The sequence below is a fragment of the Dipodomys ordii genome, unplaced genomic scaffold (genome assembly GCF_000151885.1).
Source record: "Dipodomys ordii isolate 6190 unplaced genomic scaffold, Dord_2.0 Scaffold103, whole genome shotgun sequence".
Classification (NCBI taxonomy): domain Eukaryota; kingdom Metazoa; phylum Chordata; class Mammalia; order Rodentia; family Heteromyidae; genus Dipodomys; species Dipodomys ordii.
Genome location: NW_012267319.1, coordinates 3,207,050 through 3,216,489, shown reverse-complemented (window position 1 = coordinate 3,216,489; position 9,440 = coordinate 3,207,050). Strand labels below are relative to the sequence as shown.

The window sequence follows — 9,440 nt, the reverse complement described above, 5'->3', positions numbered from 1 at the left end:
CCCAGCTCCCGGTGCCCACCCCCCATTGCCCGGCCCCGCTGCCCGGCTCCCGGTGCCCGCCCCCCGACGCCCGGTCCGTACTTGTTGCCGATGTCCCGCATCTGCTGCTCCGGCCGCTGGCGCTGCTGCTGCTGCTGGCTCTGCAGGTAGTTCTCCTTCAGGTACAGCTCCCACGAGAGCAGGGCTGCCTCCTCATTCTTCTCCAGCTTGTTCTCTGTGGGGTGGGGGGACTGAGCGCCACAGAGACCCCGAGCCCCACCCCTGAGGGAGGGGATGGTCCCCGCACTCAATCCAAGGGGTCACGCTCCACTGCCACGCCGACCCCAGTGGAGTCTGCTTAGCATGGGAAACCATCTATCAGACCATGATAGGGGCCTCGAGACCTATCTCTGAGTTTTGGGACTTCACCGAAGTCTACCTCAGAGAATGAGGCTTTACAGAAACCTATCTCCAAGTTTTGGGACTTCACCGAAGTCTACCTCGGAGAATAGGGATTCTAAGAGGCCTACTCCTGGGAAAAGGCTGGCAAAACCCCTGGAAAAGATGTGTTTCTGCCTTTCTTTTCCTCTATATAATCTTTTACTGTTTCTACTGCTCTTTGTACTTGCTCATTGTCAACGTTTCCCTATACAAAGCTGTTTCTTAAGAGTGTTGACGACTCCAATATCTGATGAGTGTCTTAAAAATATGACTAACTCACCGGAGTTAAGTGCTACCCTGAACCCCCTCTTATGGAGGCTAGTAGAAAAGCCATAAGCAAATATAAAAGTATTGGGGGTTTCACAAAGTCACTTCAGCAGAAGGAATTGTTTGTAAGAGATTTACAAAAAGCTGTAGGCGCGGCTAGAACAGAAAGAATGTATGGCAATTGCTGAGATAACTACTTAGGAGAAAGAACTTCCTATTACTCTTTCATTTACTAAGAGACTTGCTAGATCTAAGTCTCCTTGGTGCTTATTATTAAAGAAGGAACAGGAAGGAAAAATCCTATGGGACAATTAAGGCCTCTATAAAAATAAGATAATGGTTAAATGGTGACAAACATCGAAACCCATTATATTTCTTAGAGATAAGCCGGAAACAAGTGCCTTTCAGGCTACCAGCTGTTGACCACCCAAAAATGAAGCCCTGCAGCAAGGTTGTGTAACCTTTTGCCCTTTCAGGCAATCAGCTGGTGACCGCCCAAGAATGAAGCCATGCAGCAAGATTATGTAACCTTTTGCCCTTTCTTATGGAGACTTTTTGCTATAAAAGTTTGTTATCCTCTGCATTAAATCGCACTCAGCGCTCAGCACTCAACATCCACTCCTAATGTGTGTGAGTTGTCTGTTTGCCATCTCCCCATCCTATTCCAGGTTCCTCCCCTAGGTATCCTCCGTCGTCCCGACAGAACCCGGTCCGCGGCACTCCACGACACCATGAGCTCGGCTGCTGCTGGGGGCTGGGGCTCTGGGACAAGCTGCCCCCCCCCAGCCAGGACTCAGGGCTCAGAGGCTCCGAGATCAGCTGCCCCCCACTGCAGCCAGGACTCGGGGCTCAGGGGCTCCGGGATCAGCTGCCCCCCCCTGCAGCCAGGACTCGGGGCTCAGGGGCTCCGGGATCAGCTGCCCCCCCTGCAGCCAGGACTCGGGGCTCAGGGGCTCCGGGATCAGCTGCCCCCCCACGGCCAGGACTCGGGGCTCACTGAGCTGCTTGTGGCGCTTGGCCGGGATCTTCAGGACCAGCCTCTTGATGAGCAGCTGCAGGTGGTTGAGCAGGATGAAGGGGGGCGGCGCGGGCGGCCGGCCATGGTACTCCTCGATCAGGTCGTGCCGCTGGAACTTCCAGATCTGGTCTGTGTGCTCCTGGACCTCCTGGAACGTGTAGCTGCCAGGACACCCGAACGCAGGCATCAGGGTGTGTGTAGGAGCCCCCTCCTGTGGCTAAGAAGCTGGAGGACCCCAGGAGTGCAGGGCAGTCCACACAGGAAGCAACCCCAACACACGGCGTGGAGGACCATACGCACGGCGTGGAGGACCAGGGGCCTCATCACCTCTGACCCCAATCCCCCGCATCACCTCTGACTGTCACCCTCCTGCCACCTCCCATCCGACCCTGTGCTGACTTCAGGACCCCCCAGCCACCCCTCAGGAGCAAGCCTCTCTGAGGAGCAAGCCTCTCTGAGGAGCCACCCTCTCTGAGGAGTAAGCCTCTCCTCCCTGAGGACCCTTAATTGCATCTGCAGAATTCCTTTGTGCCACAGCCACAGGTCCTTCAGATCGGCCGGCCGTGTGGACACTTGGCTGTTTCTCAAACTGGTCCCTTCTTAAAGGGACAAGGCACACGGCTCTGTCAGGACAGCGATGCTACCTACACAGGCGACACATGATCGCAGTGCCTAGACAGAAATGTGCAGGCCCCACAGAGCATCAGCAAAGCAGGAGGTCACGAGGGTCCTCAGGAACACCCCACGGACTGGCCAGCATGCCGGCCAACAGGAGATGGGGCAGAGGCCAGGGAGAACTGGCCCTCCACCTCCCCGGGGTATCCACGGGCCTCCAGGGCTCACCCACACATCCACGAGGCCCTTGGGAGGAACAGGGGGGGCCTGGTGCGGCCTGGTGAGCCCCGTCCACCCGCCCCCCTCTCCCCCCCACCGGCTGCTGCCTGGGGCTCACTTGAACATGGCGATGAGGAGATTGAGCAGCAGGATGTTAGCGAAGAGCAGGTAGAGGCAGAGCAGGATGACCGTCAGCCACTGGGGGAAGGCGGGGGCCTGGCGCGCCGCGTCGCTCTCCGGACACTTGGGCTTGTAGGGGTCCGTGCCATTGGGGCTGCACTGGTCCATGTTGAAATTCACGCCTGACGGCAGGAGTGCAGTGATGGGAGGGATGAGATGGGCGGGGGCTGGGCACCGGCACCGCACCCAAGGGCCTCACGGGCCTGGGCACCGGCACCACACCCAAGGGCCCCACGGGCCTGGGCCCTGGCACACTCGGGACCGGCGGGCCGCCCACGCCGCGTCCAGCTCGAAGCCTCTGTGCACACGCGCCTGGGCTGGCACACACGTGTGCACCGGTCCAGGCACCCCATCATGGCCTTCGTGGGCACCTCGATTCTGGGGAGCTCCGTTTGGTGGAAAAGGGTTTAAAGTGATAAAAAGAATGAACGCTGCGTTAAAAGCAAAAGAATGAAAGACTGTGGAATAAATTTAATAAAGAAGAAAAAATTTTAAACGTTTTAATTTAGGAAAAAATCAAAGCCAAGCACTGGAGGCTCTTGCTGTAATCCCAGCTATTTGGGAGGCTGAGATCTGAGGATTGTGGGCAGGAAAGCCCACGAGACTCTTATCTCCAAGAAACTACCCAAAAAGCCAGCAGTGGAGCTTTGGCTAGCCTTGAGCAAAAGAGGCTCAGGGACAGCACCATGCCCCTAAGTTAAAGCCCCAGGACTGGCAAAAAAAATTTTTTAAGTTTCTGTTTCAAAAGCAAGTTTTTTTTCCCCAAGGAATAACAGAAAATACTGACAAATCACATTCTGACATCTGAGTATGAAAGTGATTATAATTCAAAATAATAAATGATAATAACTGAAGGGGGTGGGGGAAAGACAGGGCTAGACATTTTCCACCGAAGCTACTCCAGAAAGTCTCTGAGCAGGAGCCGCTGCAGGGGGGCAGAGGGTGGAGCCGAGGCTGGGAGAGCCTTGGAAGGCTGGTTTCCACTCCCAGCGCCCCAGCGGAATGCAAATTAGAACCACCACGAAGGGCTGGGGAGGTGGTGGAGTGCTCAGTGGTGGAGCGCTCGCCTAGCTTGCATGAAGCCCTGGGTTCCATTCCTCAGTACCATATACAGAGAAAAAGCCAGGAGTGGTGCCGTGGCTCAAGTGGTGGAGCGCTGTCCAGGGACAGCGCCCAGGCCCTGAGTTCAAGCCCCAGGACTGGAAGAAAAAAAAACCCACAATGAAATACAACTTTACACCCACCAGATGGCTATAATTTAAAAGGTAGACAATAACAAGTGTTTGTAGAATGTGAAAAAACTGGGAATTCTCCAGCATTGCTAGAGGAGATACAGAAGGGCCTCTAGTGTAGACAGCTTGGCAGTTCCCCCAAAGGCAAGCACGTATCCCCACAACACTTACAAATGACTTGTGCGTGGTGAACATTATTCATAGTAGCTAAAAATGGAACTAATCTAAATGTTCACCGACTCATGAATAAACAACCCGGGCTCCATCCACACCAGGGATGTGATTTCATCATCCAGAGGGATGAAGTTCCAGCAGACACAGCCCTGCGCGCGCGGCAGACACGAAGGCCTGGCCTTGCCTTCTCCGACGTATGCAGAGCCCCCTGACTCTGCTGCAGGTGTTCTAAAGTTAACTTCTGCGGGGGGGAGGGGGGCGCTGTGCTGGTAACTTGGACGTGTTGATTACATGTCAAGGGTGATGTTTAGACTTAAAAAACCGTGACCTGCGCAAGCCGCTCCCCACGGGAGGAGAAGGACGTCATCTCTGACTGCTGCGGGAGCCGGAGCGGAGCAGGTGGCATCTGATGCTGTAGACACCAGCAGACACCTTGCACCCCACGCCCGGCCATCCTCCAGCCCCGCCTTTGCTAGGCGGCAGCTCTGCGACCCGTCACAGGCCCAGCTCTCCAGGTCAGGTCGTCTGTGAGCTGCCCCGCCCAGGACCACGTGAACATCCTGGAGGCCTCCCCCTCTCCCCTGACTCCCCGCCCCGCTGGTACCTCGGCTCCTACCATCAATGTAGGCCGGGATCTGCCCGAAGATAGTGAGGTACGAGTGGTACACAACCCCTCGGAAGATCCAGTCCACACGGCTCTCGTTGTGGATGAGGATGGCCTGCTTGGCCACCCCGAAGGACACCACCCACACGGCCAGGAGGAAGAGGAAGAAGAAGACGTCCTTCATCTGTGGGGAGCAGGCTCTGTCAGGCACGAAGCTGCGCCTGGCGCCCGCCCAGTGACCCGTGGGGTGGACGTGGGAAGCCAGGGCTCCTAAGGGCCCCCCTGGACCTCCCCGTAACCTGACAGTGTGTCAGCACCCTTGTGGAGGGCTCCCCAGGGGGCGGGAAGGGGCCAGGCCCTGTGACCTCAGGAGGAAAGGACTCTGGCTGAGCAGTGGCCAGGTCTGAGCAGCAGGGGTGCGAGGAGACCCAGGCCGGGGGGCATTCAGGGAGCCCATGGTCAGGGTGGGCTGCAGCGACCTCCAGCCCAGGCCCGGCCCCGCCCCACCGCCGGCCTACATACCATCCTCTTCACAATGATGATCTTGGGCCCCAGCGTCTTGCTGACAGTGAAAATGTGCATGAGCCGGAGGCAGAACATGATGAAGTCCAGAGAGAGGATGACGCGCCCCGGGTACAGCGTCGCGGGGATGAGCCTGGCGCCGGGCAGGGAGAGACAGGGCTCCAGCTGGCCGCCCTGAGGCTGCATGGCCCCCAGAGCCCAGGCCCGGCCAGGCTGGCCCCTGGGGCAGAGGGCTCTGGAGTCAAAAGCTAAAGGTGAGAGGTCAAAGGGCAGAATCTCCATGGAGCTGGGGCATGGCCCAAGTGGTTGAGCTGCTGCTTCATAAATATGAAGCTCTGATCTCAAACACCGCTACTGACAAAAACAACAAATGGTAAAGCAACTGCCTAGTCCAGCCCAAGGCCCAGAGTTCACAGGGGGGAGGGGAGAGGAGGAGTCCATGAGACTCCTATCTCCAATAAACCACCAGAAAACTGGACATGGCGCTGTGGCTCAAGTGGTAGAGCACTTGCCTTGGTCTGAATTGCTGAGGGACAGCGCCCAGGTCCAGAGTTCAGCCCCATGACCAAAAGAAAAAAGAAAAAAAAAGAGTATCTCTGTGGAGAACAATCTTGTCTTCAGAAAGGTCCAGAAGCCCAGGCTTGGGCAGGAGCAGCCAGGCCACAGCCCCCTGGCCCCGTGAGAGGGGAGTCTTGAGGCTGTCCCAGTGGGACAGGCCAGCAGGGAGGGAGCAGAGACAGCTGAGCTCCTGGGGTCCCTACACGTAGGTGCTGAGCCATGCCTGCCCTGAACAGTCACACGTGCCCAGGACGAGGGCCACTTGTCCAGGGAGGCCTCAGCTCCTGACCGCCCCGAGCTCGCAGGACACAACGCCACGCAGGGAGAGGCCAGGCCAGCGACCACCCGGCCACACCAGCCACTCACCGGCAGGTCAGCCCAGCTATGAAGAGCAGGATGGCCCCGGCGTCCAGCTTGTTCCAGAAGTCGCTGAAGTACAAGGACGCCATCTTCATGATCCCACACTCATCGGGGTCATAGAAGAGCTACTGAGAGCAACATCGGGGGTAAGGGGACCCTGGTCACTCCAGCTCCCTTGGGACAGACTCGGGGAGGGAGGAGGAGGGGGACAGGGGACCGCATAGACTCCACGTCCACGGAGATCACGGAGCAGAGCCAGGCCTGCCGCCTGCCGGAGCTCTTCCTAGGACCCACTGACGGTGGTGACCGAGCTGGGCAGGGCCAGGGTCGGAGGGCCAGGGCAGGCGGGGCGGGGGCGGGGGGCCGGGGTCGGAGGGCCGGGGCAGGCAGGGGGGCGGGGGAGGGTACCTGCCGCGCCTCCTCGCACACCAGGGAGAAGAGCCAGACGTAGATGAGGCACTCGCACCTCGAGGGTGTGGGCTGGAAGTCCACCATGAGCACGTAGGCAAAGAGGCAGAGGAAGGCGAAGTAGGACAGGGTGTTCAGGTGGAAGATGACCACCGGCGCGTTGAAGAAGGCGCGGATGCGGGCCGGGCTGCCCACGGCCTGCAGCCTCTTCTCCCTGGGGGCAGCGACAGAGGAGGGGACGACGGTGACCGGCCGGACCCGACGTCTGCAGGCCGCGGTCCCCGAGGGCTCCCAGCGCCCGGCCAGACGCCATGGGAGGGGTGAACGGCTGGGGCTCGCTGCCCGGCTCCTGGGCGCCCCATGGCAGTTACAGGAGAGGCCAGCACAGGCGGCCTCGGCCAGTCCACCCGCCACAGCTGCAGGGGGAGGCCGGAGCACACAGCAGCACCACAGGAAAACCGGACCTTCAGGGGCTGGGAAGGTGGCTCAGTGGTAGAGCGCTTGCCTTGCATGCCTGAGGCCCTGGGTTCAATTCCTCAGCACCAGATAAGCAAAAAGAAAAAGCCGGAAGTGGCTCAAGTGGTAGAGCGCTAGCCTTGAGCTGAAGAGCTGAGGGACAGCACCCAGGCCCAGAGTTCAAGCCCCACGACTGACCGAAAAAAAAAAAAAAAAAGAAAAAGAAAGAAAGAAAACCTGACCTTCAACCACCCCCTGCGTCCCGCCCAGCCGCGTCCCCCTCGGTGAGCGCTCGGACACCGCTGGACACTCAAGACTTCACGCAGTCTAGAAAACCAGGGCTGACCCTCAACCAAACCCCACAGGCACCTAAGGGGCTGCAGGCAGGGCCAGGCCAGGCCTGGGTGTTCAGCGTGGTCCGCCACGGGCCTCTGGTGGGAAGAGGCTCCATCCAGTCCAGGCTCCACACCGCGGAGCAGGCCTCTGCCTCCACCCGGACACCTGCTCCCTGGCAGGCCAGAGCCTCCGCCGGCCGTGCCCTCCCCATGCCCAGGTTGCTCCTTCCTCCCCCCCCCCCCCCCGATGTCTGCCGTTCTGGGATCCCCGCCTGACTGTAACCCATCGCCGTGAGAGGCTGCTTCCCCGGACTCCGGTAGAGCCCCGCACCTGAAGGAGACAAGGCCCGTGAAGAGGAGCGGGAAGGCCAGCATGCACAGGATGACCCGCCACAGCCCATTGTCCACACACAGCTGACCCCACCACACCTTGGTCAGGAAGGCCTGTGGACAGAGGAGCCTCAGGACCGTGGGCACCCCCACCCCCACGTCCCACACCCCTCCATTACAGTGAACCGGGTCCCGGGCCTGGGTGGCCAGCACGGGGCAGGCACCGTCTGGGGGCAGAAGCGGGCCCCCTGCCTGGCCCCTCCTCAGGCTACGGGACCCATTGCCCCCTCGCTGGCGGGGTGTGCCACAGGCCCGGCGCCGGCCGCGGACGCAGGCCGGGGACATCACCTGGACGCCCCCCTGAGACACGAACTTCATGTCCTTGGCCTCCAGGGCCAGCTGCAGGCAGGTGGTCTTCCCCCAGGCCTCCGACACTCGGACCAGCAGCTTCTGAGCCCTCTCCTCGTCCTTCCGGTAGCACTCGGTGAAGACGCCTGGGCAGGGGGGGAGGATGCACACCGGAGCGGCCGGGGATGAGGGCTGACCCTCCCGGACACCCCGGGCTAGAGGGGCACGGGGCAAGACGGGGAAGATGCACACCGGAGCGGCCGGGGACGAGGGCCGACCCTCCCGGACACCCCGGGCTAGAGGGGCACGGGGCAAGACGGGCAAGCGGGGCTGGTATCACAGGAAGAACGACCCCAGGACGCTTGCCCACCAGGCTCCAGACGCACGGCTGAGCCCTAGGAGAGAGCACGGGGGCCGCGCCGGGCCCGCAGAGCTCACCGATGGCTCTGTGTTCAAATTCCTCCGCCAGCGCCAGCATCTCCTCGGAGCTGTCCGTGTCCTCCTCCTCCTTCGACAGCTCCTTCAGGATCTTGCTGCACGCCAGCGCGGCCGCAGTGCAGTCCTGGCTCTGGAGCGAGCACCGAGGGCCAGTGAGCAGCTGGGGGACCCACCAGGCCCACCAAAGCCGCACCCATCCTCCCTGCCCCCTGCTGGCCTGCGGGGCCTTTCTGATGGACAGGAGCACAGGGCTCAGCTGCCCAGGAGCCTGGGCCTGGAAGCAACTTGGGGAGTTGCTGGCAGATCATTTTCAAAAGCGCTTTTCTGTCAGGCGCTGTCATGCTATTGCTCGGGAGGCTGCGGTGTGAGGATCACCATTCGAAGCCAGCCCGGGCAGGAACCTCCGTGAGACTCATCTCCCATGAACCACCCAAAAAGCTGGAAGTGGAGCTGCGCTCAGGTGGAAGGGTGAGCCCCCTGAGCGAGCTCAGGGACGGCGCCCCAGCCCTGAGTTCGAGCCCGGGGCCCGCACAAAAAATTACAAGTGCTTTCCTTGCTGAGAGTTGAGCGCTGTGCTCCCCAAGACCTCCCTAGCCGCAGGCCCTGCTGCCCCCCCCCACAGCCATGCATGCCCCGCTTGCCGTGGGCTGCGGCCCCCTGCCCAGGACCCCGGTCCACCCATAGCGGTGGTCCCGGGAAGCCGTCCTGTTACCTGGGCCCAGATGATCCCCGCCAGCTCCCGCCGGCTCTGCACAATGGTCCAGATGAGGAGGTCGCGGATCGGGTCCATGGTGAAGGCCACCTGGCCGGCCGGGCGCTTGTAGAGGGACCGGAGGCTCACGCCCTGCACCTGCGGGCGGCAGTCCAAGTCCCACCGGGTCCCGGCCACCGGCAGGCCGGCCGCCTTGTCCTGCTAGGATTCTGGGGCCCCTCCTGGGACACTGATCCCACGGGAC

At 60.7% G+C, this 9,440-nt stretch overlaps 1 protein-coding gene across 1 annotated transcript in view; it reads right to left on the bottom strand.

The window, feature by feature from the left end:
* Trpm2 (transient receptor potential cation channel, subfamily M, member 2) overlaps positions 1-9,440 on the bottom strand; it is a 90,636-nt gene that overhangs the window by 17,606 nt on the left and 63,590 nt on the right. The window contains 11 exon segments of the mRNA XM_013027363.1: positions 82-214; positions 1,685-1,866; positions 2,658-2,841; positions 4,742-4,913; positions 5,252-5,384; positions 6,176-6,297; positions 6,578-6,791; positions 7,700-7,812; positions 8,047-8,192; positions 8,485-8,614; positions 9,197-9,390. Coding sequence (XP_012882817.1) covers positions 82-214; positions 1,685-1,866; positions 2,658-2,841; positions 4,742-4,913; positions 5,252-5,384; positions 6,176-6,297; positions 6,578-6,791; positions 7,700-7,812; positions 8,047-8,192; positions 8,485-8,614; positions 9,197-9,390 — 1,723 coding nt within the window.